The 23335-nt window shown below is 37.0% G+C and overlaps 1 protein-coding gene across 2 annotated transcripts in view; it reads right to left on the bottom strand.

Moving 5' to 3' along the window:
- Positions 1 to 23335, bottom strand: part of LOC109101832 (phospholipid-transporting ATPase IG-like) — a 62085-nt gene that overhangs the window by 28820 nt on the left and 9930 nt on the right. For both annotated transcript variants that reach the window (XM_042770257.1, XM_042770256.1), the window contains exons 2-3: positions 3048 to 3167; positions 972 to 1061 (exon numbers count right to left, since the gene is read on the bottom strand). In XM_042770257.1, the coding sequence (XP_042626191.1) occupies positions 972 to 1061; positions 3048 to 3167 (210 nt within the window). The remainder of the gene's footprint in view (positions 1 to 971; positions 1062 to 3047; positions 3168 to 23335) is intronic.

Raw genomic sequence — 23335 nt, 5'->3', positions numbered from 1 at the left:
TTTGAGAGTCTTTTTGACACATTCGTTAAAAGAATAGGCTTACATTTGTGAATCAGCCAGCAAAACCAGTCAAAAAATTTATTTTCCAGTACCTATTCCTATATGATCACATTCAAGTTTGGGGTCAGTAAGAATTTTTGGAAAGAAAATAATACTTTTATTTAGCAAAGATGCATTAAATTGATCCGAAGTTAAGATTTCTATTTTAAATAAATGCTGTTTTTTTTTACTTTCTACTCAAAGAATCCTGAAAAATGTATTATGGTATCCACAAAAAAATATTAAGCAGCACAATGGATTTCAACATTAAAAATAATAAGAAAGGTTTCTTTAGTAGCAAACCACCATATCAGAAGGATTGCTGAAGGATCATGTGACACGGAACACTTGAGTAATGGCTGTTGCATATTTATCTTTGCATTACCGTAATAAATTACATTTTAAAATACATTAAAATAGAAAACCATTTAACATTGCAGTAACTTAAAAAAAAAAAAAAATCACAGTATTACTGTTTTTACAGTATTTTTTTAATCAAATAGCCTTGGTGAGCATTATAGACTACTTCCATACACATTAAAAATCATACTGAGGCCTAACCTTTGAATGGTTGCTGCCTTTCCTCCATATATACTGCCTGAGAATGCAGCATTTGCAGGTTTCAGACAGTCATAACGACTTAAGTTGTCTTAACACTTGTCTAAACCACATCAGCTGTTTAAACGGTTCCACTCGCTAGTTTAACTAAGGTCATCTTCATGTGCTTTTATTGAGCGGAGCAGAGGCTTCCCCGTCTCAATACTGTCTCTTTTCTCTGCCATTATCACAGGTCCAATGACATCAGACCTGCATCAGAACCATCCTGGCTATGAGCCACACATAAACACACTCGAAACCTCACACACACACACACACAGTTTGACTCTCTGGGGATGGTAAACGCTTATGACTGATCAAATGCACTCACTTACCTGCACCAAAAATATGATGAGAAAGTAAAAATTAGCAATTCTTCTAAACTGCTCGAATAGGTTCTTTGGCAGGAAGTTCCACACTGTGTACTGAGGAAGTAAGAAAAAGAAGAAAAAAAAAAAAAAGTGTTAAACAGTAACAAGTTAAAAAAAAAAAAACAACAAGCTGTCAATTACTTTAAAGTTATAAAAAAGATTTTAAAGGGATAGTTCATCCAAAAGTGAAAATTGTGTCATCATTTAAACTCACTTCACACAAAGCTATTATATGGCTTCAGAAGACTTGTAATATAGCACACAAGTCACATGAATTAGTTTTATGGTGCTTTTTGTCATTTTGAAGCTTATCAGCCAAAGTTGTGATTCACCTTCATTATTTGGAAAAGCAGAATGGACTTTTTGCAAAATCACGCTGATATTTTATTTTTAAGCAAACTATTCCTTTACACCAATGTGAGTATAAATCCAAAGCTGGAGGAAGGATTAAATGCATTCAATATTCATCAGCTCCCGTGTTTGTGCTTTTCTGGGAGAGGGAGCTGAGACGACTTCAATAGCTCAGGAGCTCTCTGATGTGTGTGACCGGGTGGCAGCTCTCTCTGGGCCAGCAGGTATTACATTGATTTGGATTAGCGATTTATCGCCTTCGTTCGGTGAACCCCAGAAAGGGGAACCTGCCACATGATCCGTTTGGCAGTGTCACACTATTTATTCACTTCTCTTTTTTGAAATGGATGCGGCGGCATAAGTGCACTAGTTCACAAATACCAACTAACATCAACATTTAAGGCTGAAACTAATACAAACATAAAAGGAAAAGTGTTTTATATTTTTCATTCATGCCATGGCTGTTTATCATTTTGCTTATTAATAAAAATATAAATATAATTTTAGATTTAATGTATAATAATATACTATATTACACTATTTCTATTTAACAAAAAATATATGTATAAAAATGCACTTTTTTTCTGGCAGGAGTATAGCATGTCACACTGTTTAAATTTCAGCTACCCAATAAGCCAAATAAATGCAGATAGTGACTGGATAATGTTGGAGGGAGAGAAAGAGACAGAAAAATAACTGGAATGTGGACAGCTATTGCAACCCAATATAACCATCACTGCTAAATAAGGGATCTCTATGGGTGAGGAAAGTGACAGAGGGCAGTTTGGGGCACCTGCAATAAGACAAAAGGGAATGCATCACTATTTCTAACAGAGTAGATGTTATACTGAGGTAAACTCGAGAAGCTGTGGCAAGTCTGGACCTCTTTAGAGGAAAAACAGGATCCAAGGGATACCATGGAGAAAAGGTTATGGTGAGTTCGAAGGGGGAAGATGCAAAGCAGATGCATAGAGAATTGTAAACTTCTCAGTTCAGGTAATTAAAGTGTGCTTAGAGCCTCATGCCAGAGAGGAAGTGATACCACAGCACAGCCACAGGTCTGATAAATCTATTAATTCTTACTCCCTTGTTTCTTATTTCGAACATCTATCGATTGAATGAGCAGATTCAGGAAGTCCCACAAGATTAAGAAGGGCAGAGTCAACCACCCTGAACACATGAGTGTTAATTGCAACTATGTATATATCAGCACTGCTCTGACAGGCAAATTAGCGAGTTTCGTGGGGTGGAAGGGGGTGGTAAGATTTACTGCAGTTTGCGAAGAGACAATTATGAAAGAACAGAGAAAAAAAAAAGAAAAGAAAATTGAAAGGAATGTCTAAGTTCAGTGCAAATTTCTGAGGGGTCCCAACAGTCTCTTCACACCTGGAGGAACAGGTGGCTGAACACCAGGGCTCGAGAGAAGCATGTTGCAGCCGTATTCTCTACATGCGGTTGCTAATTCGCATCTCTCATGTGGTAACGCTGCGCTGCAGTTGCCATGGCATTTAACAACACTTGCTAATTATGAGCTAAAGAAAATACAAACAGGCTCTTATAGGGAGCTGGAAAACCCTTAATGCTGTTATCCTGTAAAAATCTGATTACACTGCGGGGAGGATAAGCAACAGCCCAGCTCGTGCTTTCAGATTTGTGACAAGGTGAAGTATAACAAATACCAGAAGTTACCTTGGAGGACACAATCCTGTTGTCACAGAATTTAGAGGGGATGAAGGCCTCAGTGTCCGGACATGGCCGATGTCCTACATAGATTGTCCTGCTGTCTACTCGCTCCTCATCTCCTCCACACTACAGGGGCACATGGGGAAACAGGAAAAAGGAGAAGGAGATCATTTACATGAACAGTTAAAAGTGACACAGCAACATCAGATCAGACTGATCAACATTAAACAAGAGATCCAGTCAGGGGAGCTTCTCCACTTGGTCACAGTATTGTTGTGAAAACTTTTGATTTAAATGTCAGCAAGGTAACATTAGGTACAAATCTAGGGTGGTACTTTTTCAAAAGGCACACCTTTTATATCCCTAAAGGGTTCATATTAGTACCTTAAAGTTACATATTAGTACTTAAAAGTAGGGCTGGGTATTGAATTCAATGCTTTTTAGGCACCGACCAAATTGCCTCGATACTATCGAGTAGTGTTGGGGTGATATGCTCCATAGTCATATCATCCTATCGTCAGCCTGTGAGATTGCTGATACACGATATATAATCATGCTAATTTAATTAATTAATTACTTAGTTTCATAGCCGGAGAGTGAACCAACTCCAGGTAAGGCTAAAAGCTGCCTAATGTTAGTGTAATCTATTAACTAAATATATAAAATATTTTTAAATGACTGAATTTGTATTTAACAATTTAATAGAAACATTTTAAGTTACTAATTATAATGCTTACATTTCCTCAGTTATTCAAACAGAAGCTACAGAAAATGAGCAAAGATCATTTAGATTATCAAAGAACATTAGTGAAGCTGTATGTATACATCTATACTGTATGATGAATAAATCTCCTCTAAATAGATGCACGTACATCTGCACTTTGTTGTTTATGATGAGAGAATTTGTGAGAGCGCAGAATTCAGTCAGCGAGCATACGTACTACTTTCATTGCACACATTACACACGTCATTGCATTCATAAAACTCAACGGAATCGTGTGTGATTGCTTATAATGCACAACACTGTAAAGATGCAGAAAAAGAAAAATATGATGGAACAAATATAAGCCCTAATATTAATTAGATAGTATTATGAGATTACATCTTGTCTGCTTGTGACAATTGGCCACATTATTTTACTGGCGTTATCCTGTAAGGTTTCAGGAGACATTCAGGTCTGTACAAAAGAAACCCAGAAAAACATTTCTACGGATGAAACATGAACCTAATAAACACACAATTACGACAGTATATGATTTGCGTGTGATTTTCATGAGATTCTGCCTGTTTTCATAATAATACAGGGTGTTTACTCAACAAATGCTTAGCAGGTGTAGCGATTAACTTGATATAAAAGACTACAGATAACATATTTCAGCAACATTATAAGGAATATTAGATCGCAATCGAAAGTTTTTACAAACACTCAATGATGGTTTGAAGTGAGTTTGGAGTAAAAGCGTAGTATTAAATCTTATAAACTGTCTTATATAGCATGATGCTACAGTGTGCATGAATGGTGACGTAAGATGTATTTTCGGTCGTGTAGTGTGGATGTTGGTCAGCGGAGACAGGGCGTGTTATGAACGCGACTTGACATTTGAGCAGTGAATGAACTTCCTCTGAGTCAGAACAGTGACCGTGGAAGAGAAAACACAGGCAGACACTGCTGGAATCAGTAACTTAGTGGACAATGAATAAAAATTATGATTCTGTTTAAGATATGCTTTTTTTAAAACAAAAAGTGCAAACGTAGCCTAAAAGATGTGGAAACATATATATATCTGATGCATATAAAAATATTTTTGTGACAGGGTCAATAAAATTTTGGGGCAAAATATTGAGGAAAAAAAAAAAACACAACCCCTAAAATAAAATAACAAACTAAAGGATGTTTACTTTGAGCTTTGCAGCACGTGCTTTAACACAGCTCCAAATTTACTGAGAGAGGCAGCCAAGTATAACAAATGTCAGGTGGGTAAATCCCACAAGCTGAAGTGTGATCAAGCTCCTGAGACTGGACAGGACTGTTTTTGACAGTTGTAAGATCTCACTCTTAGAGATGAATGCAATCAGCTCTATTTATTAATTTTTTTTTTACTAGATAGCAAAATGGGGAATCAGAGGGTGTATGATCATTTTCACACAGCACTGGAAGTGTTTGAGTCTTGTTGTGTGAAAAACAGATGGGGAGTAGCTGGTGTGAATACTCAGAAATATAGTCACCGAACAGAACAGTGTTTCCTGCAATGCTATTCAGCAGAAACACTGCGAAGATGCTGAATCTACAGCGCCACTGCAAAAGAAATCCTATTTTTTACCCGAGTTGGGAGATTATCTGAGCCAAAACTGATGAGATAAAAAGAGTGGGTACCACAAAATAACAAAGATAATAAACAGACAACATGCCTTTCTTCTTGCATCGTCCGGAAAAAAAAAAAAAATCCAACGATCCAGGCAGACCAGTACAGTTTGGTCATGAACAAACAAATGTTAGAAGCTCAAAAAGACTGTTTTAAGTCAGTTTGAAACAAATCAAAGTTACAGAATTAAATTTAAATGACTTACTGACTGGAAGTTAGCATAGTTAAAGTCACATATTCATAGTTTTTTTTAAACTAAATAGTACACTAGATTTAAAAAACTAAACCAAATATGTTATATAATATACTGTTGTTTTGTTTAGTACGTATATACTTAAGACCTATTGTCTGTGGCAGATGATTTGCCGTTGCTCACCCACTGTAAAACTTCCCTAAGATACACTGGAACAGGTCTGTGTGTTTCCCCTGTGGTCAAGTTCATGACCCCGGGACATTCCTGTAGCGTGGAAAGGGCAACAACTTGACTTAGAGCTATGTAAGCATGGGATTGCCAGAGGAAACGTTGGCACAAAACACATGGTGATGGACAGCTAGGAAGCCAGATCTCTGCAAGCTTTTCCCTTTCTGGCCTAGAGTCAACAAACTGAGATAAGGGTTTGTCACAGGAGTGGGTGTTTCTGCGTGCAGTTACAGTGGGAGCTACGATTACTCCCCATCAGGGCTGAGGATGCTCCTCTAAAACAGTAAAAAACGTACCTGCATTTAAAGTACTTATGTCATCATCTTTTTAAATCTTTTAAAATATATAACTGATGAGATGATGTAATTTCAATTTAAATCTGAGTAAAATCTTCCTGGCACAAAAACAAATATATACATTTTTTGTAATGAATAAACTTAATAAAGGAGACATCTACACATCTGACTTCATTCATGTAAATTAATCATAAAGTGACATGATTAATAGGAGATGCAAATAGAAAATTAGAATACACCACTGAGCTGTAAACTGTTTTTTGAATCACAAATTTCATTCACACGAATCAACTGGACAAAGCATCTCACTTGAATTGGACTCTCCACAGCTCCATATAAGAGAGACCATTTAAAACAACTCTGTTCACTAGAATGAGTCTATACTTTGCAGTGTAACAAGTGAAAGAGAGATACATTTACAAAAAAAATTATTCACTAGAATAAAGCTGGTCTTTGCAGTGTTTTATATATATACATATATATATATATATATATATATATATATATATATATATACATATATATATATATGAGCGAGAGAGGACCGTTTAAAACAACTCCGTTCATTAACAGACAAGACTTTCCAGTGCTACAAATGAGAGACAGGATAATTTCAGACAAAATGAGTCACTAAAATGACTCAAGACATTCTGTAACGTAGAGTACATTAAAAAAAAGAAAAAGTAAAAAGAGGAACTCTTAACATCACAACACAAGATATAGCTAACAATAATGGCATAACAGCAACAAAATTTTAAAGTCAGCAAAATGCAATTTAATAACCTTATAGCAGGCATAATTTCTTTGGAACTCAAAAACCCTTTCAGCAATATTGTTCAATTTAAAATTCTTTGTTCAGACAACTGTGTTTGAATTGGGACAACATTTGGGGGTATTCTGTTGTCTAACATGGGTTTTAGGAAATTATGTAGTAATTCACATTTCTCACTGTTTGTGACTCAAAGGGCCCAGTAAAATGGAAAATTTGTAGAGGCTTTTATTTTTAACAGCATATAAACGATAATGCAGAGTTCAGCTGCATCTTAAAAATGCTGCTTTTATAGTTAGTCACTCACCAACACCGCCATTACTGTCTCTGAGGGTCTTAATAAAGACAACATATGCTGTCATCACATCTCGACAGGCTTTCAGCATCACACTTCAACCCCACCCATCGCCCAGTGTTTCCCGGGACAGTGCGAGCGGCAGTACCATAACTGCTGGTGTGAATAATTCAGAATGCACTGAGAGAAACAATCTGAGGGTTTAATGCAGCCACGGGCTGAGCATGTGTGTGTGTGTGTTGAGCCCCCCTCCATCAGGGACCTCGGGTCATCTGTTCCCCACCTCAGGTAGAGGAATGGTAGGCATCAGGCCACAGGCTAAGCGCGGTCATAACCTGTCCGGCAATGTTCAGCTCCTCGCCGACATGACTTATGGCATGTATCAGATAACACGCTGATCCTGTACGCACGCCTATCTGCCCAAATCGCTCGCATCAGTGTATTCATCACCTGAAAACTCAATCACAGCGCATCAGTATGCGTTAGTGGCATGCGATAACTCACGTCCCTCCCTCGGGGCCTCGAGGAACAAGAGGCTTATGTGTATCTACTGCAAACTAGATGCAAATCTTCAGCATACAAGTCGCTCTCTCATCCACATCCGCACTCTGATTCAGAGGAGACAGCTATTTAAAACAGTCAACGACTGATTCTCCCCCTTTCATCTGCATCATCTTCTTGTCTCCCACTGGAACTGCCCTCGATTCGGCTTCTTCTGAAAACGTACGTGGCGGTGCAATCTGTATATTTTGGCTCTCCGATTGATAAGAGCTTGGGATTGCGTACATTTTTTTTTTGAAGCGTGACTGCTCTTCACACATCAGCGTGGCATGCGGTGCGTTCCCTGGTCCCGGATGAAACAGGCTGGTCTAAATGGAGAGGGGAGGGGGCAAGTGTGAGGGGAGAGGAAATGGCACAGGTTCCAGAGCTCAGGAGATTGAATCCACCTCCAAATGCCACCCGGTGTAAAGGAACACAGCCCAGGGCTTTGGAAAAGAAAGCAAACATACGCAGACCTGTGTAACATCTAAACAGAATTATAAGGGTATCAAAGCTGTGACGACGCTTGTGTGAGAGTGCTGCAGTTTCAGCATTTCACAGAAAGGTCAAAATGCTCTGTAAAAGTGAATGATTCATTGAGGCCCTTTAGGTTAGATGCTTGCTCAGATACTGTCTCTTCATTTCATTAGTTATGCATCAACTACAGTCTGGCGATGGGTTAGGAAGAGGGGCCTTTGGGAGGGAATCCACCATGAATGACTCCACTGATGATGATTATTTGCCTGCTGTCTGTGTTGTTTAGCACCTGAAAGAATTTTGCAAATGGTAATGGCACAAAAAAGGCTATTTCAAGGAAACAGTGTCATAAAAACTAGGCCCAGACAATGGCTGAAAGATTTTCAGACAGGATCTTAAAATTAAAGGGAAAAAAATTCTGCCATGATCACTGGAAAATGTACACAAACATCCCTTTTCAATAAGCCCTCATTTACAAGAAATGAACAATTAAATACTGTAGGCTATATGACGATATCAGCACCCTCATGATTCGAATGTATCAATTTAAAAAAAAAAAAAAAAAAAAAAAAACCAGAAAAAAACCCTCCGAGCCTCCCTTTTATGACTCTTATGAGATTCAATTTATATAACTGATCATTCGTGAGTTTAAGAAAGATTTGTGAATCTTTTTGATATACAGAATAAAAAGAATGAATTCCCTAAAGTGAATCAGACAAAAGTTCAGGCTCTATTTATTTTTTGGGGGATTTCACATTTATCTTTCACCATGAAAAAAAGTAATGAAAATCATTAAATTCATTATTTAAGCACATTTAACTTTTTTTTAGCTGCCATTGCAAAGCAAAAACAGACAAATGTGTTATTACAAATCTGCACTTCTATATTCTATATACTCATGATTAGATTAATGTTACAATTAATAAAAAAAAAAAAAGAGATTCTTAAGTGTTTTTGAACTACATGCTAAAAAGAACCAGTTTGCTTAAAACGTTGAGACAAAACTCGCCAGGCTATTGTGAAAGCAACACAATACACTGATGTTGTAATTTTTTCACGTCATGCTCTTTCACCACATTCAATGAAAGAATCATGAACATAATGAAAAACATTCGTTTCAGTAGACAGCAAACTACTTTTTAACCAGGCAAAACATTAAAAAATGCTGCACTTCTATTTCCAATCCAATTCTATAATAAGCCTCATTTGCAAACAAAGGAGGTGTGTTTCTCAGGAAAGAACAAAAATAACTTTTTAAATATTCATGGAGCAGCACTACAACATCACATATGGTATGTGAAGATGACACAGGGTTCTGACACATGCATCTGTTGAGTGAACTGGCTCCTCAGTGACAAATCAAGTAACAAGGCCTCTTAGTTAATTATTCTCACACTAGTGCTCATGTTACCAATTACAACACTAAAGAAATACCTAATGATTCTAGAAAAAGGGGAAACAGTTTTAAGGAAGCTAAATACAGAGGAATCCTTTGATTGATTACGGTGCAAAATGCAATGAATCCATGTAAAAGTTCAGTTCTGATAGTGATCGATTACTGTGCCGGGTTAAGAGTGAACCTGTGTTTTTAACTGAAACTTGCTCATCTTTTCTTGTGTTTCTTTCTCATTGGGAGTTATTAACCACAAGATCAACATTACAGTTAAGGTTACCTGCTAAGCAAACATTGACAGTTCTCAGTATAAATCTTAGTTACTCATCAACAGACAGAACGAAGGAGCAGCATCATTCTGGATCTGTCAGAACAGACACAGACAGTAAAAAAATAAAAAATAAAAAAATAAAACTGATTGGTAAAAGACAGTATAAGAAAGAAAAAAGCCGGAGGACAGGAGAGATAAGAAAAGTGGCATTGAACTGGTAATCGAGTTCAGTGTTAAACATAATGAGGGTCAGAATATAGGGCCCCGTTTCTTTTTCTAAGTGAGCGATACTCTTTTCAAAACTGCTTATTCAAAACCGAACAATGGAGGCGCTAATGTAAGGAAAGGGAAAAATAATGGAATTATCTTTACCATGGTGTCAAGTGCGACCTCGAATGGACCTCAAAGAGCCTCTACAAGTGCTGAGCGAGAAGAACAAATGCATGGTTTGCTCCACTCTCTCTTCCCAAGAATGCATTAGCCTTTAAGTGAGAGTGGGGTAAAATGTGTCAAGTGTCATCTAAGTTTAGGAAATTGTACACAATTTCTGTCACGCAACCATTTATTTAGGCCTATATACAGTTGTCTGCATCCCGAAATCACTTATGGTCTAGTAGGTACTAGGACCACTAAAACAAAAAACAACAACACTCTATCCTACAGTACATTCTATATAGTATGATGTACGTATGATGTATGTAAATGTACTACATTTGTCATGTAAAAAACACTAGTTTACACCGGTTCCACCCAGAGACGTGACTCATACGTGAGGCTGTAGTGTGTGTGAGCGTCACAACCCCCATAGATGTAAGGCTAGGTTTACACTAGTGCGTTTACGTTTTAAAATGAAAATGATCCTCGTTCATAATGGCGTTTCAGAAAAGATCTCCGTCCACACTACACAACCAAAAAAAAACACACGTGTTCCGTGCACACTGTAGCATCATGCTACATAAGACAATTTATAAGATTTAAACAACGCTTTTACTCAAAACTCACTTTAAACCGCTATCGAATGTTTGTAATAACTTCCGATCGTGATCAAATGTGTGTTTTGGCTTAGCATTTCTCATGTAAACACCCTGTATTGTTATGAAAATAGGCAAAACCTCTTAAAAATCACATACAAATCATATGCTGTAGTAATCGTGTGTTTATTAGCTTCATGTTTCATCTGTGGAGATGTTTTCCTGGGTTTCTTATGTACAGAACTGAACGCATAAGTGAAATTGACAGGGTGGGATATGAAGACGTAATGTGATTGACACAAGCTGTGAATGAGATTCCTCTTAGTCAGAACAGTGATCGCGGAAGAGAAAACAGCACTGGAGAGCACTGTAAGCAGCTAATTCTCATCAGTAAATCAGTGGAACATGAATAGAAATGATGATTCTGTCTAAAGCAATGCATTTCAAAACAAAAATGCACTAGTGTAAACGTAGCCTAAAAGATGTGGAAACATGAAAACTATTTGAACGTTATTAAAACTATTTGCCCTTATTTATTGAGTTGGTTATATTTTGTTCCTTTGTGCAGTGTCTCAGGAGATCAGTCTTTGAGTCTGTAAAAACGGCAATAAGCTGAAAAAATGAAACCAAAAAGTTTTTTGAAGTAGTGTGCAAAGTAATTTTGTTAAAACAGATTTCATAAAATTGGTTTTAAAAAAAAGTATCGTTCAGGAACCGGTTTCGAAGTCAAAGTATCGGTATCGAAAATATTTGAACGATACCCAGCCCTATTGTCATGTGACCTATCAACATCAACGTCACCTTGCTTGCATTCACAAATCCTCAACCTTTGCGTGGATAGTAAAGTGTACATCGAATGCGCACTCTAGAATCTTGGCGGAAGAAGCAGGTCATCCAGGTACTTTTTACCTGCTGTTTTTTTAAATACTATGAATTTGGATATACAACTTGTCTTGTCTTTCACTTTCTATATAAGTAGGGAAATGAGTGATTATGTAAGCAGCGTCTGAGATTGCGATGAGCACACTGTTCATTTTTATTAAATTGAACATTTATTTTCAAAATGGTAGCTTTGGGGTAAAGTGTGCCAGTGGCTCAACCAACTTCACATCCATGTAGGAAATACTATTACACTAGTCTTATCAACAACAATTTTCATTAAAGAATCTGAGGAATTTTCTGTTCTGCTAGACTAGAGGTCAAATCAATAAAATGTGGCACAGCTTACCCCACTCTCTGCTACCGTCTAAAGCAGTGAAGGATCAATAACAAAAACGTTTGCTCAATCGAGACCCGAGCTCATATCTGCCTCAGAATAAACATGACATTAGGGAAGTGAGTAAACCGTATCATTACTATAGCAAATAAGACTTTAAAGACATCATGTTTACACGCTTTTGAATAAATGCGCAAGCACAGCAGTGGTTCCAGACCTCACCATGCTGTGATATCAATGGAAACATAAAGCAGCATTCAGCCTGTGCCAGCGTTAGAGCTGCCGACCACTTACTCAGATGCAGACAACTCACCCTGTGTTTGAGGCCGACACTCACATCAGACGAAAGCAAAGAGTGCCATGAATGCAGACTGCAGAATGCCTAGTTCACCTTATTAGAAGAGCAGTTCCTCAAAAAACGAAAAATGGGTCAGTATTTACATTTGTTTATGTCACTTGCTATTTTTCGTTTGATTGTACAAAAAAATTTTACTTTTAACAAATCTTTACAAAAACTACAAAAAGGGAAGTTAAGGGATAGATAGTTCACTGAAAAAAGAACATTGTTATTTACTAGGGTTGGGCTGATAGACGATGCCATCGTGCATCGCTGATGGCTCACAGACATTGCGCTATTGAGTAAGCATCGTGCCGGATGAGTATACATTGAAAGCTGCGCGTGAGATGAAACGGAATGCAGAAAGTAAACTACACCCGGGCCTTTAGTGCTCAGCTACTGTAGAGCATGCCAAAATCGAAATTGCTGATGAGATGAAGACGAAAATATCTAGTGGAAAATGAGAATGCTATGTTTTTAATGATATAATTGCATACACCCATCTAGCAAAACACCAAACACCCAACCCCCTGGTGTAATTGTCCATCGCAATGTTTCACTCTAGACATTGTCTGATGCCAATTTGGCAGACATCGTCCAACCCTATCATTTACTCACCCTCATGTTGTTCCAAACCCAAAACACACACACACAAGCGTCCATGCTCACTAGGGCTGCAACAATTATTTTGATAATTGATTAAAGGGGTCCTATTATGCTCTTTTACAAGGTCTTGATTTTGTATCTGAAATATGAAATGCTCTGTGATTGGTTAGCTGGGCCAGTCTGTGTTGTGATTGGCAGTGGCAGCACTCGGCGCCTGGTCGGGAAATGTCATGCCCCTTACCATAGCCACCTGCTGGGAGCTTCAGTGTAAATATTGTGTCAAAGTCAAATCAATTTGAGTGTGATTTAAACCCGGATGATTGTAACCACTTTAAGTTTGTCTGCCTTGGGAAAGCTAGCGTGTCTCCGACAGTGATAACACTCGTTGCCTTCTCTAGTGCAGCTCAACCAGGTCTCGTCCCATTCGTCGATCTTTGTGATATCACAAATCCCGGAAAATATTTGTTTTAGTCCAAACGAGTCGTTCGTTGTAGTTTTTAAAAAGTGATTTCTGTTAAATAAAATATCTCCTTTTGAATTGGACTTTGAGCTTTGTAACTTTGCAGATCTTTTTTATGAACAAACAGTAACATTACAGACTAACGAAAGTTGAAAAAGTGAAAAAGCATAATAGCACCCCTTTAATCTAATGATTAAGACGATTAATCAACTAATCGTCAATTATTCTGCTGAATAATCAATAGGCTTTGATCGATTATTCAGCTTTTGCAATTAGTTTAAATATTGAGCTATGCATTTTCTAACTAATAAATAAAATATGGTAATCACTTCTGCTTTTGAAAATGACAAACAAATATATTACTTATATAATATTAATTATATATTATACTACTACAATTATTATGCAATTATTTTTTACAATATAAATAAATATATTTGGCACACAAAATGAGATGATTGATACATCATTCTGCCTAACAAGTCCTTCTGTCATATGGATATAGAAGAAAGTGAATGTAAAAGACGGGATGTTTTATTTTTGGATAAACCATTTTATTAACAACATTATCTCTCTTAAAATACCTTACAGTGTTAGGATACTCAAAACAGTCCTAAGCTAGATCAAGCTTCATCTAAATCAAGTAGTAATTTTAACTTAAAGCGACATGTTTAAAACTATAAACTGCTTTCTTTTAAGCAATCTATTGTATAAAGCGCTATATAAATAAACGTGACGTGACTGGACTTTACTGGAGTGCCGAACTGCAGAGCTGGTGCAAACATATCCATCATCACGAAGATCAGATGCTTTCTTAAAGTGCCCTATTATGTCATTTTGAATATTGCTTTTCATGCAGTGTGTAATGTAGCTGTATGTAAATGTAAACAATCGACAAAGCTGTAAAGCTGAAAGTGCATGATAAATAAAAGTAATTGTCTCCCAAATTTAAGAATCGACTCTGAACAGTCTAAATGAGTCATCAGACATTTGAATCCCACTTCCATGACGGCCACACGTCATGGGGTAACACATTTGCATAATGCCCGCCTATGTTCTATGCTGGCCAGCCGCGACAACTTGACCCGCCCTCAAACACTGTAGCTTGTTTGTGTAGTTGACATTACGAAAAAGAACTTCGCCATTAGTATATCAGGGGCTTTACATAGGACCGCATTTTTTGTTTGTAGTTTTTATAAAACCTTCCCACACTCTACTGGTTCAGTTGTGTTTGCACTCAGACATTCTTTCATCTGTGCGTGCGTGTATCTTCTTCTGTTGGACTGCGGCCGGGAGGGCTGAATTACAGTCTTGCGCTACAGCGCCACACTGGTCAAATGGCATTATTGCTGGCATTTACATTAGTTCATATGACAACAAATGACTATTGGACTACAAAAATATTTGATGACGTACTTTTTTTTATTGTCAACGTTGTGGATAATGTCCACTAATCGTTTCAGCCCTAAAGTTCACCAAATGTAATGTGATCTAATTGTGTATGTTGATCATTGTTTAGATGTAAATAAATCACTAAATTACATACAGTATATTTATCATAACAAGGGATCATCTCTCTTCACAAGATGGTTAAACAAAACTAAACTAAACGATTATCATATGAATTCATTTTAGAATGCCCTCATAATCTTTTTGGATCTTTTAAGGTTAAATAACCAGGACTTTTAATAGAGGGACAGAATCATTCAGTTGACTAAACAAAAAAAAAAAGTGTTTAAACAATTATTAACATTTAACAACTAACTTAACAAAAAGTTTAACATATGGGTATGTGCTAAAAGACTGACAAATGGCATTTGTAAAACTCACATTCAGAGGTGGACAGTAACAAAGTGCATTTACTTGAGTACCTAAGTAAAATTTCTGAGTATCTGTACTTTACTTGAGTATTATTTTTTCTGGAAAACTATGACTTTAACTTCACTACATTTGAAAGACAAATATCCTACTTTTGACTTCACTACATTTCTATCAAGGTCCTCGAAGTAGAAAATCGTTACTATGTAGCAGACACCCTATCAGTAATCACTCTTGCAGGGTTACGTGAAGTGATTTCCCAGCATTTTTTGAACACTGACCAGTTGCAAATATGATATTTACTTACAACAATTTAATAAGAAGAAATTAATATTGTGGTATATATTAGAAACAATACAGTCTAATTTTGCAAAATTGTGTAAATGAAAATATTACCTATAAAACCACAGAAGACCTGTTGTTCTTCTCCTAACAAAACACAATAGGCATTTGACTTGGAAGCAGCACTGCACAGACCATTCTGTGTGTGACATCAAAGTACCGCAAGAGCAATTAGAGGGCATTTTTTAAATCTTTGATTTGATGTCAAATAAATCTTGCTGTTGACATAAAAAAAAAAAAGGAAATTTTACTTTGGTGCAAACACTTTCAAAACTACTTCTGTACTTTTACTTAGTAAAAATCTGTCTTTGCAACTTTTACTTGTAATAGAGTATTATTTGACCAGGAGTATCTGTACTTTCACTCAAGTAATGGAATTGTGTACTTTGTCCACCTCTGTGTAAAAATAAAACCACTTTCCACACTAAAATTTACAAATACATACCAAGAAAACCTTTTTTTTTTTATAGCCTGCATTTTCACACAAAGCTACCTCTGATAAATGGACAAACCACAGATTGCACACTCATGGCTGATGATTTCCATGCCTATTTCTGCTTTTAAGGCTTATATATTTTTTTTACAGGTAAAATAAATGAGGCTTTCTGACAAAATTGCTAAGCTGAGCTGCTCCTGCAACCCAGGCACCCGTAACTGTAATGAATATTCTGATGAAACGTTTTAAAGTTGCAGAAAAACACAGAGTCAGCTTCTGATGGAGTAACACTCTCAGCAAATGACTGATTCCATCGCTGTTGAGCAATTGGATGGAAAATGGTCTGTGATACATCACTTATAAATACACTTCTTGAACCCTAAGCTGTTGCGCCTCACGTTCAGTGTTTCTCAGCAGTAAATAAAGAACGGATTGAAAGATGAAAGAGTGATAGCGAGACCTCTATCCACCACACTGCTGTGCATGCAATATCAGCTGAATTAACAATTGATTGCTGTAAATCATATCATTTGTCTCTGTGTCTGGCAGGAAGGCATGGTGCAGTTATAATTAGCAGCGCTTGCTAAGGCAAGCATCACTATTACAACCGCTAATACTCAGACATGAATAATACCTCAAACCGTACAGCTGTTCTATTACTTATCTATGCAACTTGATTTTTGATTTTTGCCTGGTGGTTATTAAAACAATGAAAATGTCATATCTAGGCACCAGAATGAGGAAAAAAAAATTTAGAATTGTAGGTGGGTTCTACTTGACTTGGGGCAGTAAGCAACCACCTAGCATCCATCCAGAACATCCTCGGAACTGCATAACAATAGGGTTGTGACGGTGAGGACATTTTCCCACCAGTTAATCAACGTGTAACAATACCGGCAATACCAGTGTCACCGGGGGTGGGATTCATTGGGGTTTTTCCTCTTTTCCTCACTTTCTTCACTTTTAAATAGCTTGTAAATGCCCGTGAACATTTTTTCTTTCACTAACTTATGAGGTAGCGGCAATTCAGCATCAATTGCTTCAAAAAAAAAAAAAAAAAAAAGGAAAATCAGCAAACACTGTGGAATTAAATAAATAAGAAACATAGAACATTTATTAGCAAAACAAATAAGAAAGCTTGTAGGCACAGGCATACCTTGATGTAAAATAAAAATATAAATTACACAAAGTTTAAATATAGTAAAAAAAAATCAGCAAAACTGTGAAAACAAATAAGAAATTAATGCAAAAACAAAAAAAACCTTTTAAAATCACCTTAGATAAATGGCAAAAGTCAACAGGCTTTCCAACATACAAAATATTGTCAAATAGCTAGGCACTTTTGCATTTCTTTTCGTAACTAAATTAATCTTCCGCCATGGTCTTGCATTTCTCACCTCACTCTTCTTGTCAATCAGCTCGACTTACTCTCCTCACTTGATAAATTAAATCTAACTCCAGCTGCTGATCTGTGATGCGACTGTCGTTCAGCACGCTGCATTAAGCAGCCTCGTTCAGACAGTTTTTAATTGTAGTATCTGTTCTCTAACTGAGCTAAATGATTTTTATTACTATAAAAATAATCAAAAAGACCGTTGGGGACAGTGGTCAAGTGACGTAACCGATGTTACGACTTAACACCGGTCACACAGTCAACACCGACTATCGCAGCAAGCCTATAAAGCAACCTTCTAAATAACACTCCGAAGACCATAGCAACTACCCACATCATTACAGCATTGTGGCAGAGACTTCTGCATAGGCAAGCAACACTCACATGTTCATAGAAAATGCAAAAAAAAAAAAAAAAAAAAAATTCTATCTTCTTTATGTGACCAAGTAGACGGATAAAGAAACACCAAAATTGTGTCTCTCCCTGTAATATTCAACACCTTTGACATGTTTTGATGAACAACACGATGACGTTGAAGTCCAAAAGAGAACAATCTCTCATCAGGCACATCTCAGTTCATCTAAAACAAACAAAACCAGCCAATAACCCATTCACATTTCCAACTTAAATTGTATTACGCTTTGAAGTCAACTTCTATAGCACTTTGCATAATACACTTTCTCATGCGTTTATATTACAGAACAGAATCCCAGTGGTCAGAGAATGCGATCAGTGCATGAAGCTGATGGCACCTGTGAAGAGAACATCCTAGTGGAGGTGAAGTGCTGAGATTAGGCTGTATGTGACAGATAAACTCAGTGTTCAATTTCATATAATTTCACAATAGCAGGCCAAAATCGGTTCTATTTTTAAAACATCCTCCGCATCAGAACAGGAGGCGAGCTGCAGTTTGGACACGCTCTGAGTTAAATTAATAATTAAGTAATGGAAAGAGTACAGCAAAGCTGTAAATCTACCACAAGCAGACTGTCCTTGAAAAGCAAGAAACCAAAAGACCAACGAGTTAAAATCTTCAGATTGGAGGATAAATCAACAGTCACGTCATATGACATCTCACCTAGAGTCTGCCAGAAGGCACGTGACAGATCTGAAACTTACTAAGAGAGGATCTATGGTCTTGTGAGCTTTTTGGCCATCAGACTGAACACTACGCTTTTTGGAGAGGTAAGGAGGCTTCTCATCAGAAGGCCCTGGAGGTCTTGAAAATACTTTTTAGAAGCATGATGATAAGAAAGACATCTAATTTTGTGTTCTACAGAAGGTGACAAGGCAATAATTTGGTTCACAGAGAAGGGGATTTCCATACAATGCACTTCCTCATTCTCTTGCCACGAGTGGATGTATTTTTGCATTTCAAATGGGCCCTGAGGCTATGCAGAAATGCAGAGCCCTCAGTCATTCATCAATGCCCAGGTTCTTCACCTTTTCTGAAAACCTGTACAAACCAGATTCCCTGCATTACACAAAAAAAGATGGTGAGAAACAATGGTTTATTTACAGTCATATTCCACCACTGACATTCAGAGCAGCAGGCAATCGATGCTAAGAAAACAGGGCAAGAAGGCAGGACATCAAAGTGACAGTGACGGCCTGAGAGCAGAAGAACAGGCTCAAGTCGAGTGAGAATGATTGAGTGAACAATTAGCTTCTAAATACTCCTCAAAGTGGATGTCAGCGGAGATCTCGTGGCCCAGGGCTGATGATATGCTACACGTGACCACCGGCCCACTCCTGTAGTAGCAATCAAAAAAAAAAAGGCAAAACAAATGGTCTACTACTGACTTTGCATATTAATTTGAATATTCGAAAATGCAAGGATGCCTTGTCTGAGCGGCCGAAGGCTGACAGTGGGAGACACAGGTTGCCAGAGGAACAAGACTGTTGCTACACTGAAAAAGGACCTAGTAATTAAGAGCACAAAAAGAAAACAACGAAAAGGACTGAATGCTTAAAATAAAATAAGTAAAAGTGTCAGGAGTCCAAAAGGACTGATGTTTTTAGAAATCCAAACCACTTTCATCGGGCACATCAGAAACCCCTAAAACCAAAAAAAAAAAAAAATCATTAACAATAATCTATTCACAATTCCAGTTTCAAATGCTCTTCATAAATATTATAAAATATAAAAAAAAAATATTTATAATATTTTCTAATTTGTAATAAAGGGCACCTACTACACAAAATCCACTTTTACATGGTGTTTGGACATAAATATATGTTGGCAGTGTGTGAACACAACCATTCACCCACTCCTTATTTTATAATCCCTATTAAACCAAATCAGTCTCATTAGACATGCCGTTTTGATTGTCTGAGCAATGTGACATCACATTGTTTAGGCCCCGCCCACAGCCGCTGACTGACAGTCCTGCATTACCGCAGTTTCCACCCTCAGCGAGTTTGGTTTGGTTGCACGCTGTCCTCCATGCTCAAATAGCTGTAACGTCAACAATATCTCGTAAGCAATCCTGGTGTTCTGTGTTTGGATGTAAGACTAAACATAAGAGTCTTCCTTTCCTCCCAGGACACAGTGGATTACTTTTATTTCTGAAGGCAATGCGCCTCAAAATCATGTTGTTATAGTGCTTAGCTAACATTTTAACCACATTTGTGTGTCGTTTTGTTAAAGCGCATAAGCGAATATTATTGAAATATTTGTGTATATGTGTGCTCTTCCATCATCAGAAATGGGCTGTGAAAATTCCACAAATATATAAATGTATCAAATAACCATTCTGAGACGTTCTGGATCATTCTCATAGGTGTTTCTTCTGCCAGAGTCTCTCCTTCATCTGTGATGTTCATACATGTACAGCCAAACACAACATTTTCTGAAAGACAATTTCCATGTTAAAATAAATGATCTGTGGGGTATTTTGAGTTAAAACTTCACATACACATTCTGGGAACACCCAAGACCAATATTACATCTTGTAAAAAGGGGCATAATAGGTGCCCTTTATGCACTCCTTAGATTTGCTATTCTGAATCGTTTAACTCTATTTTGTTTTTTATGTTTTAATGTAATTTGTTTTCTGAGTTGCACTGAATTTTAATAATATAAAATAATAAATTTAGTATCATAGAAAAGGATAAATAATATATATTTTCTCTTATATTTTTCCATAAATTTGCTATTCTTAATCATTTAATTCTATTTTTTGTGTGTGTGTGTGTTTTAGTGTAATTAATTTTTTTAGTTGCACTAAAATTTAACCATATAAAATAATAAATTGAATCATATAATATAATGTAATATAATATAATTTCACACTAATGGTGTAAAATGATGGCACACATGGCAAAAGAGGGTTTTTTTTACTCATTTTCACAGAAGTAGAACTCATAACAAAACTTACCAGTACACTACAAGAAAGTCACACACTTCTTTCACACAGAAAAAAAAACCATATCTAAATGTGTGTAGAAACACGACCAATTATGGTTCCTGCATTAAGAAAAATGTGGGCAGCACTCACTATGCCGGTTCTGTGCTTTACAATGGTGATGAAATGCTCAACAATATTAAAGCCATATAAAATAAGCCATCTGGCTGCAGTTTCACTGTAGTTATGCAAGAGATAACAGAGTTCCCACAAATCAAAACATAACCCACATTATTTCAACATCAAGCCTACATTTACACAGCTAAATTAAATTATCAATTTGTTTGGCAAAGAACATCATTTAGATCTGATTTAGATTGAGCTTTCATGGACAAAAAAAAAAAAAATGAAATGCATCAAGTAATATCAACATCATCAGCCTTACAATAGGACTTCAGCTGCTGCTTCTGCACGTTGTGCGCATAACCTGATAATAAACCTGAATAAAAGGCTTAACCACCTTCATTCATCACATTTTATACTGGTAGTAGTCACCACAGAGTACAGCAAGATCCCACAATGCCTTGTGGTACTGACTTCCAAGTCTTTTATTCTCCATTATGTGCAGAATACAGGGTGGCACCGGGAGGATATTAATAGCACCACGACACTGTGAAGTGAAGACTGGTAGTGAGAGAAGTCTGAGCAGCGGTGCAGCAGTAGACACACTGTACACTGGCCTGGCCTATATTAACTTGGCCTCACTGACAGAGAGATGAAAAGAGGATGGAGACAAAAAAGAAAGTAACTAAACTACATCTGCGGATTCTGCATGTCGCAAGCTCAATTGATAAGTTTTCACTGATGGCTTTCGGGAAATGATGACAATGCCGTTTTGTTTTTCTTTTGTTTTTCAACCCAAATTATATAAAGATGTGTTCCCAAACGCTTGCTGAAGACAAGCCTGTTCTTGTTCTGAACTGCAAGTGAAAATGCAACTGGTCTGTGCTTGCTTGGCTCAAGCATAGTTCTCAGACTGAGTCTGCAGAGACATGCCAGATTACGGAGGGGTGTGAGAGAGGTGAAAGTTTAAGGAACGGCTAAGGGAAAGAAAACAACAGGAAGCCACTGTGCTGTTGTCTGTACAAAGAAAATGCAATGTGATGACAGTAGGGCCTTTTGCACCACGGGAACCTTTTCATTGAACCAGAACTAATTGTGGAACTACCCACTTTTTGGAGTTTTCGCACCGCCGGAACTACCTTTTTCGAGGACCAAAATAGCTCCTACTCCTTAACAATGTTGTCACGTTACCAAAATTTCAGTATTCGGTACCAATACCAGTGAAAATCCACAGTTCTCTGTACCAATTACAGTACCAAAGCAAAACACAAAAACATGCTAATTTAAAAAATTTACTATACTTTCATTTAATCCAAACTGTGTACATATTTAATTTCAAAGGGATTTTGAATTTTAAAGCCAAGAATAACAACTAAGTTAGCTAAATAATAATAATAATAATAAAAAAAAAGCCCAGAACTGCTTTTCTGACTGATATGACACAAACAATGTTAATTTGTACATTCTCTAACATGTTTATTTTAGATTCACAATTTATTAAAAAGCCTCTGGTGTGTAAAAATAGTAAATATCATGTCATCCAGTTTTTTTTTACCCTAATAAAAGTAACAGGAGCATTAAATAGTTAATAAAGAAACTTAATTCTAATGCTCATAATATTAGAGCTAGCCACGCTTATGCTAACAATTAACTACTCTAATAACAGCGTTTATTTCATTCCGACATTCAAATTAAAATATTTCATAGTATTCATAACAGAAGCAGTGTTTCCCACAGCGGCATATGCAAATTCATTCTCTGCCAGCAGGAGGTGCTTGTAGAGCGCGCAAGAGACAGAGGTTTCCCCAGTAACGGCTGTAATCAAATAAACGCAGAGCCTGTGCTCACAAACACTGCTCAGGCATTAATTTACAGGCAAGATTAAATGAAAATGACATCCATAATTTTCTGAAGACAGTCGGTTTTCTTCATAAATACAGTGATATATAGACTTGGACACGTGCAGTGCGCATGTTTATTCAATGAAGTCAACACATTTTGGAAAATTGGTTGACCGGGTACTCTGTACCACCGGTACAAAAAAAAAAAAAACTGGTACCGTAACATTTTCGTTTTTTTAGTACCGGGTCTTTTGACAACACTACTCTGGAGCAGGGTCTAACCAGCACAACTGGTACTACCTGTGATGTAGGTAGACATTGATTGGCCAAACGTGTATGAAAACACCCTCTCCCGCCATGATTTAAAACGCTGTGAAAAGATACTGTAATCACTGTATCAACTTATTTCGCAAGTATGATGAACAGCGATAGACAGATGGATGCTAAAGTGCAGGCACTTGTAGCAAATGTAGCACTGCCTGTTGTCGTTGGAGATTCTTAATCCTCCTTTCCATTCTTTCAATCGCTTTACGTATACGTTGTCATTCCATGTCCATTATTGTGAAACCCTCGAGACAC

Source organism: Cyprinus carpio, chromosome A14, assembly GCF_018340385.1.
Source record: "Cyprinus carpio isolate SPL01 chromosome A14, ASM1834038v1, whole genome shotgun sequence".
Classification (NCBI taxonomy): domain Eukaryota; kingdom Metazoa; phylum Chordata; class Actinopteri; order Cypriniformes; family Cyprinidae; genus Cyprinus; species Cyprinus carpio.
The sequence above is the reverse complement of the archived record's forward strand: the minus strand, read 5'-3'. Positions and strand labels throughout refer to the sequence as shown.